Source organism: Carcharodon carcharias, chromosome 1 (genome assembly GCF_017639515.1).
Source record: "Carcharodon carcharias isolate sCarCar2 chromosome 1, sCarCar2.pri, whole genome shotgun sequence".
Taxonomy (NCBI): domain Eukaryota; kingdom Metazoa; phylum Chordata; class Chondrichthyes; order Lamniformes; family Lamnidae; genus Carcharodon; species Carcharodon carcharias.
In genome coordinates, this window is record NC_054467.1 from 222,005,309 (window position 1) to 222,027,163 (window position 21,855).

Genomic DNA, 21,855 nt, shown 5'->3' on the forward strand with positions numbered 1-21,855 from the left:
TCTTGTGAGTGAGTCCAGACTAGGAGGTACTTTTCAAAAATTAGGGGACTCCCTTTTAGGACCGAGATGAGAAACTTTTTTCTCTCAGAGGGTTGTGTGACTTGGGAATTCTCTGCCTCAGAAGGTGGTGGAGGCGAGGTCATTGAATATTTTTAAGGCCGATTGGTCTACTTCTGTTCCTATTTCTTATGTTCTATTGACCATTAAATGGCTGTGGAACAGCTATTCTTCCCCCAGGTGGGCTTCCCCCCACACCAGCCTTTTAGCCAGGGGTTGGGGGGGGAGGAGCAGAGACCTGTCTTGTATAATTCAGCTCGTAGTTGCCAGCTGAGCCATTAGGGAGGATTTATAAGTCCAACTGGAGACGCAGAATCAAGCATTTTGTGTTACTCAATCCTTAGTAGGTGAATGGTGATTATTGGAAACAGAGGAGTGGTAAGCTTATGTGTATGTAAAAGTGTAAATAGATGTACAAATGATATTATATTCAGATATCCACAAAGCTTTAATTGATAAAAACAAAATAATATTTTACGTTGGGAAAACTATCCAGTCTAGTGTCTTGTGCATCTTGTGCAGTTCAATTTCAGCCAAGAGGTAATATTAATAAGGTCTGGCACAGTTTGAATTGTTTTTTTCACTGAAGATTTTTTTTAAAAAGTCGAATGTATGGAATGTTGGGGAGATATATGGCTCTCCTGAGCTCTCAATGGGAAAGGCAGGCATCTGTTATTGAGTCTTAAAACATGAAGATTCCAGATTTCATCCTTGGTCTGTCCTAAATCATCTTACCTCAGTTGAAGCAACAGTAAGAACAACAGCTGTAGTGTCCCTTGACATACAGGGGGAATCCAGGGAGAGTACTCTTGTTCACTACGTTAACCCTGCCGAAAACTAAAGGGAGAGCGTGGGGCCATTGGGCAAGATCAGAGTTGAACTCCCCATCCAGACTGGCCCATGAAAAATGGCCAATTAAAGGAGCTGCCAGCTAACACTTGGCCGGACTGTACTCAGAATAAATAAGGAAGAGGATGGGAAAAATTTGGGAGAAAAAATTAACTAGGGGGATAAATCTGAATTTGGAAAGAAGTGACATAATCATACTTATCATTGGTGAGAAATAGAACTGATGCCACAAGTAAGAGAATTTTATTTTGATCCTGATGCTCAGTTCAGGGTAGTTTTCCTGCTTTTTGAGTTATGGCATAGTACAGCTTTACATATGTTTATCCTCCATCTCACCCACATAGCAGAAGAAAAGAGTTGCAAAGATGATTGCATGACTTTTTATAGTGTATATGCATTTTATGCTTATTTTCAAACTCACTTTAACTGCTTTTGGGTTCCTTCTATTAATTTAACTTGGTGTTCACTGTGTTATCAGCAAGGAACTCAGTCCAGAAGGAGCCAAGGCCTGAACTAACCAGGCAGGTCACTGTGCAACGTAAAGAGAAGGAGTTTCAGGGAATGTTGGAATATCACAAGGAGGATGAATCCCTGCTGATTCGCAACCTCATCACAGGTACTCATCACTGTGATTTTAGAATGTAAGAGGTTTGACTTGGCAATGATATTGATATTCTTTAGGTATATGAAAAGAAAAGATTAGAAAGGACAAGTGTGAGTCAATTACAGGGGGAGACAGAAGAGCTTATGATGGAGAATAGGGAAATGGCAGAGAAGCTAAACAATTACTTGGTGCCTGTCTTCACGGATGAAGATTCAGAGAATCTCCAAGGAATGCTAAGGAACCAAAGGGCTTGTGAAAATGAGAAACTAAAAGAAATTATTATTAATAAAGAGGTAGTACTCAAAAAAATTAATTGGATTGAAGGTTGATAAATCCCTTGCACTAGATGAGCTACATCCCAGAGTGTTGAAGGAGGTGGCTAGACTGATAGTGAGATGCATAATCTTTCAAAATTCTATGGATTCTGGAAAGGTTCCGGCAGACTGGAAAGTAGCAAATGTAACCCAACTACTTAAGGGAGGGAGAGAGAAAATAGACCTATTAGTTTGACCTCAGTAAGTAAGGAAAATGTTAGAACCTATTATAAAAAATGTGGTAACTGGACAGTTAAAAAATGATATATTTGGGCTGAGTCAACATGATTTATCAAATATGAATTTGATAAACCTGCTGGAGTATTTTCAGACGATACTTTGATAAGGTCCTACACAGGAGGTTAGTAAACAAAACTAGAGCACATGGGATTGGGGATAATATACTGGTATGGATTGAGAATTGGTTAACAGACGGGAAACAGAGAGTAGGAATAAATGGATCATTCTAAGGATGGCAGACCATTACTAACGGGGTACAGCAAGGATCAACGCTGGGGCTACAGCTGTTCACAATCTACATAAATGATTTGGATGTGAAGACCAAATGTTATACTTCCAAATTTGCTGATGTCACAAACATTCCCACCTAGTTTAGTTGTGAGGAGGATGCAAAGAGACTTCAAGGGGATTTGGACAGGGTAGGTGAGTAGGCAAGAAAATGGCAAATGGAATATAATTTGAATAAGTGTGAAGTTATCCAATTTGATAGAAAAGAACAGAAAGGCAGAGTATTTCTTTAATGGTGAGAGGTCGGGAAGTGTTTATCCAAAGGGGCCTGGGTGTCCCTGTTCATGAGTCACTAAAAGGTAGCATGCTGGTGCCGCAAGTAATTAGGAAGGCAAATGGGTATGTTGACCTTCACAAGGGGATTTGAGTACAGGAGTGAAGATGCCTTGCTGCAATTGATAGAGCTTTGATGAGACTGTACCTGAAGTATTGTGTACAATTTTGGTCTCCTTATCTAAGGAAAGATATACTTGCTATAGAGGGTGTGCAACAAATGTTTACCAGACTAATCCCTGGGATTGCAGGATTGTTATGTGAGGAGAGATTGAGGCAACTGGAACAGAAACAGAAATACCTGGGAAAACTCAACAGGTCTGGCAGCATCGGCGGAGGAGAGCACAGTTGACGTTTCGAGTCCTCATGACCCTTCAACCGAACTAAGTAAAAATAGAAAAATAGGACTGTGATCTCCTCCGCCGATGCTGCCAGACCTGCTGAGTTTTTCCAGGTATTTCTGTTTCTGTTTTTGTTTTGGATTTCCAGCATCCACAGTTTTTTGCTTTTATCTTTGAGGCAACTGGACCTGTATTCTTTAGAGTTTCAAAGAATGAAAAGTGAACTAATTGAAACTTGCAAAATTCTTACAGGGTAGATGTAGATAGGATGTTTCCCCTGGCTGATGAACCTAGAACCACGGGACACAGTCTCAGAATAAGGGCAGGCCATTTAAGACTGAGATGAGGAGGAATTTCTTCACTCAGAGTGTAGTGAATCTTTGAAATTCTCTACCCCAGGGAGTTGTGGAAGCTCAATCATTGAGCACGTTCAAGGCAGAAAAGGATAGATTTCTGGAGACTACTGACATCAAGGGATTATGGAGATAGTGGGGAAAATGCCATAGAGGCGGATGATCAGCCATGATCTGTTTTAATAGCAGAGCAGGCTCGAAGGACTGAATGGCCTACTCCTGCTCCTATGATATGTAGTAAAGAAAGAATCTTGGTGAGTGAGCCTGGGACAGGTGTGTTAACAGGGACTGTAATGAATGAACTTGTGTGAGGAGGAGTGCAAAGTGGAGCTATAATTACTTAGTCTGTACAGGAATTGTGTTATGCAATGAGTTGTCAAAAGAATCTGTAATGAATGAAACAAGTCAGGAGCTTGACAGAATACTCACCACTTGCCTAAATGATTGCAGCTCCAACAAGATTTGAGAAGCCCAATCCCATCCAGGACAAAGCAGCCCACTTGATTGGCATCCCATCCAGGACCTTAAACGTTCACGCCCTCCACCACTGGTGCACCGTAACTGCAGTGTGTACCATTTACATAATGCACTGCAGTAACCCGCCAAGGTTGCTTCAACAGCACTTTCCAAATCTGTGACCTGTACCACCTAGAAAGCCAAGAGCAGCAGGTCCATGGGAATACCACTATCTGCAAGTTCCCCTCCATGTCACACACCATCCTGACTTGGAAATAAATCACCATTCCTTCATTGTTGTTGGGTCAATGTCATGGAACTCCCCTACCGACTTGGATTGTGGGAATGTCTTCACCATACAGACTGCAGCCATTCAAGAAGGCAGCTCAGTACCACCTTCTCAAGGACAATTAAGGGGCAACATTATATGCTGGTGTGGCCAGTGATATCCACATCCCAGTGTTCAAAATACATGGAGGCGGCAGACGGATTTGCCCCCAAAATCCCCCCAAAAGGTCAGGGAGGTCTTTTGGCACAGTGGGGTAGCGTCCTTCTCTCTGGGCCAAAAGCTCTGGTTCAAGTCCTACTTCAGGACGTGATGGTGCGTTCATAACATGGCCAAACAGGTTGATTATCAGCCTGTAAATTCTTCCAATGAACCTGATGGCAAATGGTGAGAGCAGAAGAGTTTCCTGGTAAGCCATACTGCAGAAGGCAATGGCAAATCTCTGCAGTACTTCGCCAAAAGCATAATTATGGACAAATCCAATGGAAGTCTATGGTTGTAATGCCCTCTTAGTGCATGATACCTGAAGGAGAAGGAAGATGAAAGGTCAAAGACCTGAAACATGGACTGTTTCACTCCACAGATGCTGCCTGAGCTGCTGAGTATTCCCAACATTTTTGTTTTTTATTCCAATGAATGCAGCCCCAGTTTATGTAATCTCTGCTTGTAATTTACTTCTTGGAATCCAGGTATCATTCTGCTCAATTTATGCTTTTCCCTTTGCTTGGACTGGTGATTTTCAGTCTAACTCTCTGTGTTAACTGACTCATCGATAAGTGAAAATAATTTTTTACTATTCAAACACTCATAACCTTTCATAATTTTGAAAATCTGTTACGTCCTCTTTAATGTTCTCTGTTCTAGTGAGAAATGATCAATTATCAGCCCTTTCTTTGTAACTAGAACCTTTCGTTCCTGATATTCCTTCCCGTGACTGCAGTTTCCTTCATATAATGAGATGACCAGAACTGTGTAATACTCCGACCTTAGATTAATTGTGTTCTATAAATTCACTATAATTTCCTTGCTTTAATATCCATGAACCTAAAATCCTATTTTACTTTTTAAAAATCATATCTATCTGCATTTTTACCTTTAAAGATCTATGCATCTTCATCCTTCAATTTCTCTCTTCTTTCACTCTTAAGAATCTTACCCTTTAAGGTGTATTTTCCATCAGTGTGAATTTTCCCAACATTTTATTGCTTCACATTTCTCTGCATTGAACTACACCTGCCCACTTCAGTAACCTTTCAATTTTTGACAGGTATCACCATGATGCAGCACACATCTCTCTTTTAAATAAGTTGCATTATATCATGAAAAAATATACCAGAAAAAAATTATCTCTCACTCTATCTTTTACAAAGTTAAATACCAGCAGTGTATTTTAAGTGTGAGGAGTGGTGTCAGCAGAAGCTGGACTCAATAACTAATTATCCCCAGTCATCTTCCCAATAGGCCATGTGTCAACACTGTCAGTAAGATTGCTTTTTTTATTCTTTCATGGAATGCAGACATCGCCAGCATTTATTGCCCAGCCCTAATAGTCCTCGAACTGAGCCAGTTCAGGCCATTTGAGCCATTTAGGCTATTAAGAGTCAACCACATTGCTGTGGATCTGTAGTCATTTGTAGACCAGACCAAGGATGTCCTTTCCTAAAAGGACATTAGGGACCAGATGGGTTTTTGTATCAATCAGTGATGGTTGGCATCGCCACTATTACTGATGGCCAACTTTATGTAGTAGATTTATTAATTGAATTTAAAATTCACCAGCTGCTGTGGTGGAATTTGAATCCATGTCCTCAGAGCATTACCCTGGGCCTCTGGATTACCACTATGCCACTGTTCCTCCATTGGTGATTGAATTGTACTGTGCTTTCTCCTTCCTATCCATTTCTAGACCTGAAGCCTCAAGCAGTCTCTGCCACAGTGCCAGGCCTACCTGCATATATCCTCTTTATGTGCCTTAGACATGCAGATTATACTAATGACGACCAGAAAGTCCACTCACTCCTCACTAGTACCATCAATGGCATCAAGAAAGTATTAAAGGTAAGGGATTCATTTCTTCGATGTGGCCAGTGAATGTTTCCAGTTTGGTTGAAGCAAAGTGAGGTTCTGGTGATTTAGCTGGTATTTAGAATTTAGTACACAGTAGCACATTCTCGTAAAGCAATAGCATTCATTTTAACCCCTCCACTCCTGAAGGCACTGATATATGCCAGATTACAGTTTTATGGAAACTGGCCATTTACCCGTGTAGCTTTCCTTTCATTTTGTACATGAATATGCAGCAAGTGTCAGCAGGATACATGAAAGTTGAGGAACATTAGAGTTGAAGTTGTTCCCATCGTCATAGAGATTATTTTTAGTAGGAATCATTGGATAGATATCAGAGGCTGGCACCCTTGTTTATTTTTGTTCTCCCTTCCTAGTGATTATGCTGAGGCCAATTATCATATCCCAGCTAATCCAGTGCACGCTGGAAAGTGTAACCTGTTACCTTCCTGGTCTAACTTAGCTTTACATTAGTTGGCCATGAAGAAAACCACAAGGGTTTTATTAAACTACCTAGTACACTGGGGATTATTTCTATGTTTCAGCTGTTCTGTTGTTGAAAGTAATTTTTATTACTTGTTTTTCAGAAACATAATGATGACTTTGAAATAACTTCATTTTGGTTGTCCAACAGTTGCCGCCTGCTACACTGTTTAAAACAATATAGTGGAGATGAAGTAAGTCTGGTTTATCATTTCTACGCAGCAGCAGTTTTGCGTATTCTTTCTGAAAATAAAATAGAATGTTTTTCAGCAAAGTAAGAAGTCATTGCTGGAGAAAGTGAGACTTTTTCTGCCCATCAAGCACTCCTTGATCAAGAATAGTACAGACGGCTGGAGCAAAGATTCCCTCTAATCATCCCTAATAATGTGCCTTACCCCAACCTCAGAATAACACCTCCTATTGCACAATGCAATTGGAGTTTTTTCAGTTGCTATATCAACAACCTCTGAGTGCGATTTTCATTGTTAAGGCAATTTTGTGTTTTGGGAGCAAGTCCACAAGGATTTAGAACGCAGCGTTTACAAAATTATGAGTTGTGATTGGGAACCTTAACTGATAAAAATTACCACAGCTTCTGGAAAGGTGCAAGACAGAGGGAAACACTTCTTTCACATTGCTGGTGACTTGTTAAAACCTTGCTTTATTTCATAGAATAGAATGATAGAGAAGAGAAGGAGGCCATTCAGCCCATTGTAGTAGAGCTATCAATTTGTTATTTAGATACAATGTACTCGTAAATATGAAATGTCTGATGCTTGGCATAATTCCACTCTGATTTTTTTATCATTAGTAATGTGATTGGAAGTCACTTACAAACCTAATCTCTGAAAATACTCTGGGGTTTATAAAGGAAACTTTCAAAATATGAATATAATTCTGAAAAACAAAGTGCTGGAAATATTCAGCAGGTCAGGCAGCATCTATGGAGAGAAGTGTTTTAGGTCTATGACCTTCAGTTCTTTTTCTGTTTTTATTTCAGATTTCCAACATCTGCAATACTTTGCTTTTGTATTAGTAAAATTCTGTGCTGGTCTGCCACTAGTCTTTACCTTACACTTTCTAATGATTGGATATATATATTATATATAATATATGTGTATTTTTATAAATTGTGATTACACTTCTTTAAATTGTAGTTAGAACAAAGTAAGATTTATTAGACAGAATTTAAGGCCTTCCCCACCTCCCACCAACCCTCCCCCCAACACCCCTCTCCTGGCCCAGGCAAGGGTTTGGAGATGGGGGGCATTTAATGGGGCAAAAGATACAATGTGGGCCTCCTGCCACCTTCCCACCTCCGCTGATTAAGTCTGATTAAAGTTTGTGGACAGCCTCCCCGCGAGGATGTCAGTAGAGACCCACTTAATGGCCTCAGACCACCGCTTGTGCAGGAGTCATCATAAAGGAAAGCAAACCCTCCCTCCCCTGCAATTCTCACCCCACAATTCCTATCCTGCCCTTGCTCACATTTGGCCTGGAGTTCTTCATTGATCCTTGGCCTCTGGTGCATTGCCGACAGATTCCACCACTGCTGGTGGCACAGATGGCAATGAAGAGCTGGTGGCCTCTGACTAGCATCAATCGGTGGGGAAGCAAGATTTCCACCCCCCCAGGATTTTAATTCCAGGGAAGGCCTGACGCTGGTTAGTTAAATGCCTGGGCACTTAATATGGTGGGCGAAACCCTGGTTGCAAATGTTAAATTTTGCCCACTGTGGGGAACTTACATTTATCCAATGCTTTCAGTCTCAATTTGCACCAACTAAGGCTGGGATCTTCCGTGCCCACTGGCATCGGGTGTGGTCGGTGGCTTGAGTGGACAATATGGCATGATTGGTTTCACGACAGCATGAAACCAGTTTGCGATCATCTGCTCAGCCCGCCGATGGCGGACCGCATTTCCTGCATTGGACGTCAGGAACCTCATTGTAATACATCTGCATATCATTATTAGGCCAGCCTGCCAGAATTGTTTTCCCCCCCACACTCCGCTGCTGGATTGTCCACCCATGTCAGCGGGAAGACACACCAATGTATTTCACAACAGCACATAAGCAAAGTGCACCTGGCGGCCTGCACTTCACTTGGGACTTCAAGATTTGTTTGCCTACCTTGTTTCGGTTAACACTCGCAGTCATCAGCACCAGGCTACACAGACAGCACCACATCACTTTTACGGGTCTCATGGCGGGTCTCATGGCAGGTCTCTACCTACCAGATCAGCCATATGTGGGTGGCTTTTCAATGGCTGCAGGGCAAGGTTTTGCTTGGTGAAGGGGGAGAAGTGGCCTCAAGCACGGGAAGGACAAAGGCTATGCTAGGGAAGGTAACCCAGGGTGTGCGTGGGGGCAGATGTTGACCTGTCAAGTGGCGTCAAGATGATGAGGGCTGAGGAGACAATCTCCAGAGGATATGTAAGGGTATGTGTGTGAGAATGGTTGGTGATGTCCCTTGAGCGGACAGTGAGTGAGATGCCAGTGAATGTGTGCTAAGCTTGAGTGTGAGAGTTTAGAGTGATAAGATGGTTGCCACACCCTGGCTGCATGATCATTCATCCTCGATCTGCATTGGATGACCAGCCTCTTCTGTGCAGCATTGGCACTGATCACCACTGCCGCCGCCTCCCAATCCTGGTTGGTCACGCCACTGACCATCCTGTGGCCAAAGCTGGAGTAGAGGACATTGAGGCAAGTCTCCATGGTATCCAAGAGGCATTCCAGTGACATGTCACTGAACCTGGGAACTGCAGTCTTTTTGCCTTTCATGGACATCTTCCCTGCAGTAGTCATGGGCTGGAAGCACGGAGATGTGTGCATGTGTCTGGACTTTAAATATGGCGCCTGGCATGATGAAGCAGCAAGGTGATGGTGGAACGGATGAATGAGAGCCCACCCGCCATCAAAACGGTGTGTGGATGAGTGCAGCTCCTACAACACTGCAGAAGCTTGACACCATCCAGGACAAAGCAGCTCACTTGATTGGCATCACATCCCCACAAACATTCACTCCACCACTGACACACAGTAGCAGCAGTGTCTACAAGATGCATTGCAGGAATTCGCCAAGGCTTCTTAGACAGCACCTTCCAAACCCATGACCACTACTATCTAGAAGGACAAGGGCAGCAGATAGATGGGGACGCCACTACCTGGAAGTTCCCCTCCAAGTCACTCACCATCCTGACTTGGAAATATATCACCGTTCCTTCACTATCAATGAGTCAAAATCCTGGAACCCCCTTCCTAACAGCACTGTGGGTGTACCCGCACCACGTGGATTGCAACGGTTCAAGAAGGCAGCTCACCACCACCTTCTCAAGGGCAACTAGGGATGGGCAATAAATGCTGGCCCAGCCAGCGAAGCCCACATCCCGTGAGTGAATAAAAAAAATTTTTTCCACAATTAAAGCAGTTTTTTCTATGATACTGATGTGTAATATTTGTCGTGTTGCATTTTGACACTTATTTGGGAAATTAGCAACACTGCACAACAACGTCCTTGCAGTAACAGATGAGATGGGGAAATGCTGAAGGCAAGATAAGCATGTTATTCCTTTCTTCCTAATGCTTATCAGCAATATATAAGGATGTGGCTATTTCCTTGGGTCTTATTATTAGTCTTTTGCAGATTTGTTAACTATTGGTATGGTCGCTTGTGAAAATAAACCCAATATAAGGATAAAATTTTATTTTCTCACGTCCCTTCTCAATTCCTTCAGGATTTTATGAAGCAGAATAATACTCGGCAGAATGAGCACAGCCTCAAGAACTTTGACCTCACGGAGTATCGTCAGGTTCTAAGTGACCTCTCTATTCAGATCTATCAGCAGATGATTAAGGTTGCAGAAGGTCTCCTTCAGACCTTGATAGGTAAGGCTCTTATTGATAAATACTTATCATTTAAAGGGGAGTTTTTGTTTTAAAAGAAGGATGTCTTTGAGAGGAAAGTACAGTTGCACAAGCATTACTACCTTTTGATACCCTAATGGCACTCTTCATATATGAGCTTAGACTTGAGTGTTGACAGGTTATTTGGAATGTTGAGCATTAGACATAATGTCAAGACTGAGCTTGATACTGACCTTGCCTGTTATCCACCAGAGGTTATTAAATGGTAATCAAGTGTGTTGTAGTTGATTTCTCCATTCCCACCCCAACCCCACTCCCCTGCATAGGCATTATGGGTGCTGAAGCTATTCATAGCATCCCGACTGACAACCCACTTGGGATCAACTAATTCAACAATCACTTGGGGCTGGAATTTTACATTTGGGAGCAGGAAACAGGAGACAGTGCTGTTTCTGGATCCCATACCTACCCTGGTGGAAACAGTCATTCACTGGGATTTTCATGGGGCACCTACTTAATTGGCATGGAGACAGGTTCTCAGTCCAATTAAGGATGGTGAGCAGGCTCTTGAAGCTTGGGGGGTTAATCAGAGGCATTTCTGCATGATTGGAGCAGCAGCCTGCAATGGATAGTAAGTAACTGAGAAGGTATGACAACATGATGGGTAAGGTTAGCTATGATGGGGCAAAACTGGAACTGTTTGAAATCCTTGGTGGGATCAAACAAGATTGCATTCTGGCACTAACACTCATTGGCATATTGCTGCTATCATATGTCATCAGGTCATCTACAGAGGGTGTCTACTTACATGATAGAACTGACTTGTCATTTCAACCCATTAATGAACATTGGGGAAATTTTTTTTTTCAGATTTTTTTCTTAATTATATACAGTCCAATAAGTATATCAATCCTTTAAATTTAATACAAGTTGACTCATTTGTATTTCATTGTGAATTGATTTCTATCCAGTGCTATTTGCATCTTGTATGATGTATGATTGGAGTAGCTGTTGTATTAATTCTGGCTTTTCTTCTAAAGTTTCTGCAATGTTGGAAAATGAGAGCATTCAGGGTCTGTCCAGTGTGAAACCCATGGGCTACAGGAAACGTTCTTCCAGCCGGGTGGACGGGGACAGCAGCTACACATTAGAGGCCATGCTACGTCAGCTTAACCTGTTAAACAACACTATGTGTGAGCATGGACTTGATCCTGAGATTATCCAGCAGGTCTTTCGGCAGCTTTTCTACATTATCAATGCTGTCACACTTAACAATCTGCTACTGAGGAAGGACGTGTGCTCATGGAGTACCGGAATGCAGCTCAGGTACGATTGCTGGAGAATAACTCTCTCTCCTACCCCAAGGTGTTGTCATATCTTGGAATCCACAAACCACATCCCATCCCTAATGCCCAAATATCAAGTTTCAATAAGTCAAAAGTGATTGTGAGAGAACTTTTTTTTTGTTGTTGGTTCCCAAAGGTTTAAGGCCTCATTGGCACCCTGAAGGCAATTTTCATGTCAATCAGTCAAGTACATTTATCGCAAAAACTATCATTTGATCAAAAATATAGGTCATCACAACAAAATTATGCAGGTGACTGCACAAAGCAGCTTTGTTGTTTTCATCAAATGACAATGGATAGTGAATAAGTTGGATGTAGGGGACCGAGAATACCCTTGCTGCCACAGCTTTTGACACCAGTTCACCATGCACTCAGGCTAAAAGAAAAGACAGAAAATCATCACCAAATATTCCAATTTATTTCTCTACTCCAAAAGCGCATTAATGTTTGTTTCCTCAGGACTGGCCTTTGATGGTGTAGAGTATGTTATCTACTTTCTAACATCCTGCTCTTTCAAATTGTCACATCACTGGGAGGAGCAAGTGTTGTAATATGCCAGTGCTCCTCAGTGGCGATTCCATGACTCATCTGTGAAGATGTCTGCTTCTGTAATGTCATGGGTTGCCCTTTCCCTACTGCTAACCTATTTCCATCTCCACGTGTTCACAACTGACATTCCTTTTACTGGTCTCTTCTGCAGTTCTCTGAGTGGGCTGGTGGAGAAAGGTAGTTGTTTCCTCACCCTGAGAGATGAATGTATTCTGCTGTCATAGCTTTGCTGCTGGCTGCCCTTGACTGATGAACAGATATTGTGTGGGAATAGTTTGCTGGCACTAGAGAGTGAAGCTTACTATGAGATTCCTCAAGCTAATTTTCTCGCCACTGTTTGGTGAGAGTACTGCATCAGTATTTAGGGAATATATTCTTAGATTATTTATGTTGTGTTAATTAGCCAAACCAGAGTAATAGGGTGGGATTAAGCATCCACTCAGTCAGTATTGGTACACTCAGGAGCATGGGACATTTTATAATCCTATTGTGGTCTTTGTGAGCAACTTTAATTGTTACTGTGTGAAGGTAGCAAGTTGGCACTCTTATCTGGCTGTTTATACTGTGCTCCTAGAGCAAAGTGGTAAGGTTAGGCACTTTTTATAAAATCAAGATGAATAAAGGCCATTACAGCATCCAAGTCACCTCTGCCTATTCTCCGCTACATGATGCCCTGGGCAGAGGCCTGAGAACCTGTATGCTTACCATGTGGGGTATTTGATGAGGTTTTTGTGATGAAGGGGGAATTGATCAGAAAGAACGAACAGAAATTAATGTAAATTTGGATGTTGCAAAAATTTCTGACTTTGTTTATGTAGGTACAACATTAGTCAATTAGAAGAGTGGCTTCGAGGAAAAAATTTACATCAGAGTGGAGCTGTGAAGACAATGGAGCCTCTAATACAGGCTGCACAGCTCCTTCAAGTGAAGAAGAAAACAAGTGATGATGCTGCAGCTATCTGTTCAATGTGTATAGCTCTTAACCCACAGCAGGTAAATAATCTTTGGCTATCTTACAGTGGTGGCAGAGAACTCAGCCTTTGGGCAAATTCTAAATGTGAGGTTTTCAGTAACTCAGTGATATATCAGAACCATGGCCTTATACCAAGAATGTGATGTTGCCCATATATCCCAACAATCATGTCAAGACTTCAGACGGCAGCAAAATGTTAATCAGTGAGTGAAGCAGATTGCAAACTCTACTAAATACGTTCAGCTTATTTTTCAAAGTAAGATCAATCAAAATTAAATTTATATCCAATTGACACAAACACAAAAGCAAAATGCTGCAGATGCTGGAAATCTGAAATAAAAAAAGAAAATGCTGGAAACATGCAACAGCTTGGCAGCATCTGTGGAGAGAGGTCTGTGACCTTTCAGCATAACATTAGAACAGAAAGGTCACAGACTTGAAACATTAACTCTGTTGCTCTCTCCACAGTTACTGCCAGACCTGCTGAGTATTTCCAGCATTTTCTGGTTTTATATCCAAATGACTGGTTAAGATACCAGAAAAATCAACCCACCTGATGGTGCCTTCCATTTGTAGCCATTATTCTTGTATCCCATCAGTTTTTTATTTTAAAAAGTGCCTCTGGATGCATCCGAATTCAATATTTTTGTGTAATTGTAAAGCCCTGGTTGTGATAAATTGTAATTTCCTCTTGCAATCTGTTCCTATTTTTCCTATAATGCCACTACTTAAACCAGTCAGAGGGAACTTCACACTGTTAGGCATGCACTTGCAGCTGTGCTAACTTTGGTATTTTTCTCATAACTTTTTTCCCTACTGGATGTGAAATAATTTTTAATCTGGCTGCGGTAAAACTGCTCTTACACAGTAGACTTGTCTGTACAAGAAACACAAAGTTTTGCTGTTAAACAACATTGCAACCTCCTTCTCCTGAGTCCTGCTGGAATTCTGTAGCACAGGTGCTAGGTACCCCCTGTTAACTATTTGAAGTGACCATTTTTGTGTGAGCCTAGACACTGAGTATCAACATGCTATTCAACTATGTGGTGCATCCATATATCTGTACTTCCTAACAAGGGTAACTGGATAGCAATCTGAATCAGGAAGTCTAGCTGATATTTGTCTTTACCCTTCCTGAGACTCCAAAAGTAGCAGCCCTGCCCATCATTGGCTAACGTAATACACAGCCTTATTGAACACTAGGACCTTCGATTTTGTCAAGTTTTCTAAATAATAGCGTATTAAATTCTGTATCATTGCTATTACTTTCCACAACAGATTGTCAAGATTTTAAACCTCTACACACCAGTGAATGAGTTTGAAGAACGTGTGACAGTAGCCTTCATTAGAAATATTCAGGTATGTTCTTCATAGCCCAAAACAGCAAATGATGCTTTGTTTAGAAGAAGCCTGTCACACTTACATCCTTTTAGGCTGATGGTTCCCAATTTCAGGCATTCATAACCAACATTCTGTAAATAAGAAATCCACAATTTTTTTTCTTTTGCACCTTTTGATCCTAAAGTTCAATAGTTAAAGGAATGTTTTAGGGAAACTTGCTTTAAGTATCTTCTAAGAACATAGTCCAATAAACAAAATAAGCCTGTAACTTTAGGCTGGAAATGCTCTGCCCATCTCCCTAAATTCCTCAATCATTTCTCATAGCTTGAATTTCTAATAGCCAAAGGACAGTTAAAATCATCCATTTTGGTAAGGACTGGAATCACATAGGCCAGACTAGTTAAAGATGCATTTCCTTCCTTAAAAGATATTGTCAAACAAGTTGCGATTTTACAACAATGTCAGCTTAATGAAACTGGATCTTACAGCCTCATGGAGGTGGGTTGGCAGACAAAGATGCTTGTATGGCATTCCACAGATGCCATGCATGCTGCCTACCTGCGCACCTTTCCCCCACCACAATTTTACCATTGGAAGTGGAGGCCCACCTGTCCATTGGTCAGTTGGCTATTTAAGGGCCTCATCACACCACCACTGGGATTTAACCAGCAGCAGGAGAGGCCCATGGCAAGGGTTCAGTCCAGTAGTTCTCACTGGGTGAGTTCATGACAGACAAAGGTGGGAGGTGTCCTTAACAGGCTTTCCTTTAACTCCAGCCATTGGGGACTAGATGCAGTCACAGTATTGGCCACCACCCCCAGTGGTGCTGCTGGGACTAGAGAGCTGCCAGCCATTTGCAACCATAAAATAACTGCAGAACAAGCTGCAAACTGGGTGTGGAGTTGCTGGGAGAGGGGGTTGCAGAGACCCGAGTGCATCACAAAATCGAGCTCATGGTGACTTTTTACTGATGCCAGGCTTTTTTAAAAAATGCTTTAAAAGTCTCAAACTGTCACTGTGGGATTTGAACTTGCATTCTCTGGATTACTTGTCCAGTAGTATAATCACAACACCACTATACCAACTCGTTGTTTCAAAATGTAGAAATAGGTACAAGCTGTATTTATCGTTGTTTTTTTCTTCACTTAGTCCTGTTTACAAGACCGCAATGAACCTCCTCAACTATTACTGGACTTCAAACATATGTTTCCTGTTATATTTCCATTCAACCCTTCTGCACTCAACCTGGATACCATTCACATGCCAGCGAATTTGAACTTAACTTTCCTCAACAGAGTATAGAACAAAATTGTGTGGCTGTGGAAGGACGGATGGAGAGGGAAGAAAGCTGAATCTTGGATAATTGCTGCCTTTAAATAAAAAATTATTATGGAAAGAAATAATTGCACAAGATCAATTCAAAATCTGACTGGAAGCTTAAATAACCCACCTATTTAAAAAAAAAATCTACTAGAGGCCATTTGAGAAGTATTTGGAGGGAACGGCTAGCATTTAGTGATGGACCATGATTTTTTTTTATAATTTAAAAAGCAGTGACTATTTATTGGGTATAATGTAAAAAAAAATCAACAGCAGCCCTGTTATGTAACCAAAAGAAAATACTGGGATTCATAATGTAAAAGCAAAAAACTGCGGATGTTGGATATCATGTGCTCCCTGCATGGTTAATAGCTCAAACCTGCATTCTTTTGACTTCCTTGCAAAGTTCAAGCACCTTATTTTGTATTTAGTCAGTGTGGGATTATTCTCTAGATGAATAATGAACTGTGTAGATAAAAGGAAATGAATGAAAATGCAAGTAGAGATGGACTTTGGTTCTGCTGAGTGTACAACCAGTTTGGAACAGATATCACCTTTCTGCTAAACACATAAGTAATTCCTCGTTCCTGCTCTGACTATAGCTGAGAACTTGTTTAACACTTGTGTAATTTATTATTTCAGCTATTAATTACAGTGCTTCTATCACTGCTTGTTTGGCTCTTGGTCAAAGAGGGACTTTGAGCTGGTTGCTGCACACTTACATTGTAGGTGTGACTCTTAAGTGAGGATCATCTTAGCTTTGGGATTGTATTTGACTCATTAAAGGGATAAATTTGGCAATGCCGTGTGTAACCCCTTGAAGCAATGACATCTAAGTTGAAGCCAAAAATTGTGAAATTGTAATTTGCAGGAACTAACCTGCACTCATCCCAAAAATCAAGATGATGATCTGCATTAATTGTAAAATCTAAGTAATGTCTGATACATCACAGTGCTACTTTCAGAAATAGTCTTCCAGTGCTGAGACAGCAGAACCCCACTGGCAAAGTCAGTGCCTTGCTGAATATTTAAATCTAGCAAACATTTTGGTTTTGTTTGGATATAAGTTGCTTGTTGTTAATGGTCAATTACCTTTAGATTTATCACGTCCTACTCCCCGCCACCTTCCATATGTAGACTGCATGTGCCTATACACCTCTATTGGCTGAAATTTGAATTCAGCGCTTCAAAAGTGAATGTTAGATCACTACAACATTTGAATTGATAGTAGTTTTTCCAATAACACATTCCTAGTTAGCAGTAGGATTAACAACTCCTATCAAGAACATTGATTATTCTTACCTACAAGTACACTTGTTAAACACATGGAACATATCAGCCAGTAGTATGAACCACAGGTCATTAAGTTTCATGATCTAGAACCATAATCTTTTCTCTGATTTTCTCCTTTTAACCACTGATCCCCAATGCATGAATTCAATTGCACCTTTTCAATACAAAGCCTACAGTATCCACACACTTACATAACAGCAAACAAAACATCTCATCCTCAGATGCATCATCATCTCTTCCTGTTCCTCTTTCTCAGCTGATTTTCCCATCTTCCCCCTGGAGCAATAAAGTGGAACCAAGGAAGTGGCAAAGCCTTGAACCAGTCCTTTCAGGCTATCTAATAAATTCAGTGCTTGCTAATGGAAATGGGTGAAATAATTAAAGTAATTTGGTTATGAAAGACAATGTACATTAAAATGCAGTGATTAGAAGCTAGAACATTACACATCTTAGATTGGTGTAATTTCTCTTGAATAAATTTAATTCAGGTGGTCTTTGGTTGAAAATGGTCATTTGTTTTTGATCTAGATTCATGGAAACAAAATGATAGGGCAGAAATACATAACTATAAGACCTGATCAAGATGCATGGAAAACTGATGCAGTTTCAGCATTATGCTCTGATATGATCAGGAGAGAAGAATCAACCACAAAGGATGTAATTAAAGGCAGTCTGTCCAAGGACAGTAATTATACTGTTTGAAATTGACTGCATGCCTTATCAGCAACATGACTCATTTATCACAATGAGATGATTGTAGAATAAATCAGAGTTCTCTTGATGGTTGGGTGGTTAAATGCACCACATGCTGTATTAAATCATAAAGACCACATTCAATCGCTAGTGTACTGAGTTAGCTGATTTCAACCAGATGACAGTGGAGGTGCTACATCCAAATCTAATAAAGGGTTAAAACTCAGCTTGGGTAGTGTAATGGTAATAGCCAATGACCCCAGTCAGAAAGTGTTTTGGAGAGATGCCCTTCATTGTCAAGTAGGCTTGTACTTTCACATTCTGGACTGACACATGATGAAAGGCCACACAGTAGAGGACTGTGGAATCCAATCACAGCAAGAGCTAGTACTTTCAAGAGGAAGTTTTTCATGCAGTGAGTTATGATCTGATGTGTACTGCTGGAAAGAGTGCTGGGAGAAGATCCAATAGTGATTTGCGTATTTCATTATGATGACCAAACTTGCCAGATTGTCATAAAACCCCCAAGTCTGGCTGCTCATGGTGGAAGTATCACTGGGTATTAAAAAGCTCGAGGACCTTTCAGACGTACTTTCAAAGGATTGTGATAAATGGAGACCAAGCACTTTCATTGTAAACTCCCCCCTCCAAGTTCAGCCATTAATATTTTTTTATATAACGTGCCACTGTATTACTTCTGAATGATTTTTTGAGTTGATTGAACATTGGATATGATGGTAGACATTGACCAGGACATTTGGTAAGTTAGTGCTTGATGACATACTGATCAATTGAATTTGTGAATTAATCACCGCAAGTTATTTGATTTTAATCTGGATGTATTTGTTTCCTAATATATTTGAAGCCAGAATTATTCTATCAAATGGTCTATAACAAACACAACTGTCATGATGCATGTTCCTGTGCACTTGGAATGCCTGAACAATGGTGGATCAGATTAATGGAAAGTTCTGATTGCTGTCCCTTTTCATAAGGTATTCTTATAAAGGAGCAATATCTTTGTGAAAATGTAAATTTTTGTACTTGAGGAGGAAGAGCCAGGTGACATCATGGTCATGATGACCCATTTAATCAGTATTTATATCATCACGCTATCTGCAACTAGCTAGGGATAGATCTTCGACGGTGTCTCTAACACCTGTGAAGGGCAAAAAAATAATTAATTTATCCATTGTTTTTATGGAATTCCACAAAGACAACATGCCAAAGTTTGGCATCTCCAAGTAATATTCTGATGTCATTCTAGACCTGAGGTTTGGACATCAGACACTGGAATTCTTGCATCAGATGTATTGAAATTTCAGAATTAAGTGAATATTTTGAGATTGGCACCCATTTTGCTTAATTAAAAATTGAAAATTCATATAATGCATGAAAATGAGAGATTTGAGGTAATTTGCAATAAGTGATACCTTGTGAGTGACCACAAGGCATCTTCATGATTTAGCCCTGATAGAGGGCTTGGTATAACTGTACAGTAATTTATCAAAGTTGTTTTACATTGATCAATATTCAAGCGTGTTAAGCTTACTGGCCAATATAGGATTGGTTGGGTGGTTGAGGGAAATTAGGCTGCCTGTGTAGTAAAGATTAAAAACGGTAGGAATTGCTTCTCCCTTCCTTTGATGATTCAACAACAATAAAAAAAACAATGTATTCATAGGAAGATTTACAGGGTGAACTTTATAGCCCTTCCTGATACTTTTGTCTTTTTTTGCACTAGTTTGATTTTTTAAATAAGCTTTTTGTTAAACAAAAAACAAGTAAAAATCTTGGAAGGGAGAGGTGACTATCACCAGTATTGGTAACATCTGCTACAGTTGGCTGATTATTGGTCAATAATAAAGGAACAGCAGTACAACAATGTTAAGTGAAATATTAAATGCTTATAATGATGGTTAAGACTCAAACTAATTATAATGAATAACTAATGAATAGTAAAATGTAAAAACGATCATTGATGAATATTCTGGTCAAAGTAATTTTTACATTTTGAATAAAAACTGTAAACTACACACTTTATTATAACTGAAATACTTTTAAATAGAGAAACAAGTTATGTCAAATAAAGGATTTTGAATATAAAGACTCATTGTATTTATCTTGACCTCTGATCCAATTTCAGATTATTTTCCAGGTACATTTTCCTTTTAGAAATGGTGCGGAAGAAGTTTACTGGAATGGTTCCACAGTTACATGGATAGACTGGAGAAGATAGTGTTGTTCTACTTAGAGCAGTGAAGGATAAGAGATTCAATAGAGGTGTTTTAAATCATGAAAGATTTAAATAAAGCGTTTCCAATGGCAGACAAGTCAATAATCAGAGGGTACAGATTTTTAGGTGACTTGGGTAAGAAAAAAGAACCAGTGGTGACATGAGGAAAATCTTTTTTAAGCAACGATTTAGAATGCCCGGTAGTTGGTGAGAACAGTTTCAGTGGTAGCCTTCAAGAGAGAATTGGATAAATACTTGGGCTGAGATTTTATGGCCCCTCCCACCCGGTGGGATATTATGGAGACTTAAATGGCTCGCCGCATTTGCCTGGGGGGAGACATGCCATGGTGGGGCTGTAAAATCTTGGCCTTGGTGGAAAAAATGTGTGAATATGGGGAAAGAGAGTGGAATTAAATGGATTGCTCATGAAAAGAGTGGGCACCGACTCTTGGGGCCAATAGCCTCGTTCCATGCTGTATATTCTATGATTCTATAGTCAGTTTAGATTAAAATTGTGCAAAATGGGAAATAAATTGGTTGTTTGGGTGGTTAAAAAGTTGTCGAAATACAATCAAATGGAAATTTCTGTTAATAGTAAAACAAGCAATGATATAACGCATTGGAGATCCAGCAACTGTAGGGGTTAATGCAGGTTCACACTAACTATATCCTGATTTCAGCTATGCTGTTGTTGGGAAAGTGTTAAATGGAGGCTGAATACTTCCTTATTGAGAAGGAGTGGACTACCCTGTTCTTGCAAAAATTAGGCAGATGCATACAGTGCTTAGGGAGAAGAGGAAGAGAAGGATAGCACTGCAGAGCACAAAGTCACTGAACATTACTCACACTGCTCTTATTTCATAGGATTGACTAGAACAGTCTGCATGTGGAGATTCACCTAGCACAACTGTGCAGGAGCAAAAATAAAAACAAAAAACTGCGGATGCTGGAAATCCAAAACAAAAACAGAATTACCTGGAAAAACTCAGCAGGTCTGGCAGCATCGGCAGAGAAGTTCTGTTGAAGGGTCATGAGGACGCGAAACGTCAACTCTTTTCTTCTCCGCCAATGCTGCCAGACTTGCTGAGTTTTTCCAGGTAATTCTGTTTTTGTGCAAGAGCAAGGATAGGGATAGGATTGCCCTGGGTGCAGCTCATCAGAGGGGAAGCACACCTTCCAGCCCTGATGCGCAGCGTGCAGTGACATCCAATGTAATTTTACTTCATATTTTTCCTCTCAAGAAACATTGGTGAATTTACTCCCCTAGCATGAAGCGTTTCGGTGCAAAGTAATATAGAAATACAGAACAACTACATGAGTCACAGGATACGCTGTCCTTTCAATAGTAATGTCACAATACTCTGACAGCAAGTTCACTCCTCTACTATTGTATTCAGATTGCCACCCACTCTCACTTCCTACATAGTGAGTTTCCACTGATTATCTCCCAAGCAAGTATCATCATAAGGGACACTATTGTTGCAGTATTTGAATGGATGATACCATATTGCAAGAATTTCTTAGTGAGCAACTGATAAGAAAACCGGTAACCAATTTATAACATGGAACTGCTCAATGAAAACACTCCCACAAGTGTTAGAAAGGCTGATGGTGTTCTGAATTTATCC

The 21,855-nt window shown here is 40.5% G+C and overlaps 1 protein-coding gene across 2 annotated transcripts in view; it reads left to right on the forward strand.

Annotated features, from left to right (window-relative positions):
• The window catches only part of myo5b (myosin VB), a 338,678-nt gene extending 318,586 nt beyond the window's left edge, over window positions 1-20,092 (forward strand). For both annotated transcript variants that reach the window (XM_041190990.1, XM_041190998.1), the window contains exons 32-39: window positions 1,385-1,522; window positions 5,968-6,119; window positions 6,713-6,802; window positions 10,347-10,497; window positions 11,517-11,802; window positions 13,190-13,364; window positions 14,623-14,703; window positions 15,835-20,092. In XM_041190990.1, coding sequence (XP_041046924.1) covers window positions 1,385-1,522; window positions 5,968-6,119; window positions 6,713-6,802; window positions 10,347-10,497; window positions 11,517-11,802; window positions 13,190-13,364; window positions 14,623-14,703; window positions 15,835-15,987 — 1,226 coding nt within the window. In that variant the 3' untranslated portion in view covers window positions 15,988-20,092. The remainder of the gene's footprint in view (window positions 1-1,384; window positions 1,523-5,967; window positions 6,120-6,712; window positions 6,803-10,346; window positions 10,498-11,516; window positions 11,803-13,189; window positions 13,365-14,622; window positions 14,704-15,834) is intronic.
• Window positions 20,093-21,855: the final 1,763 nt, after the last annotated feature.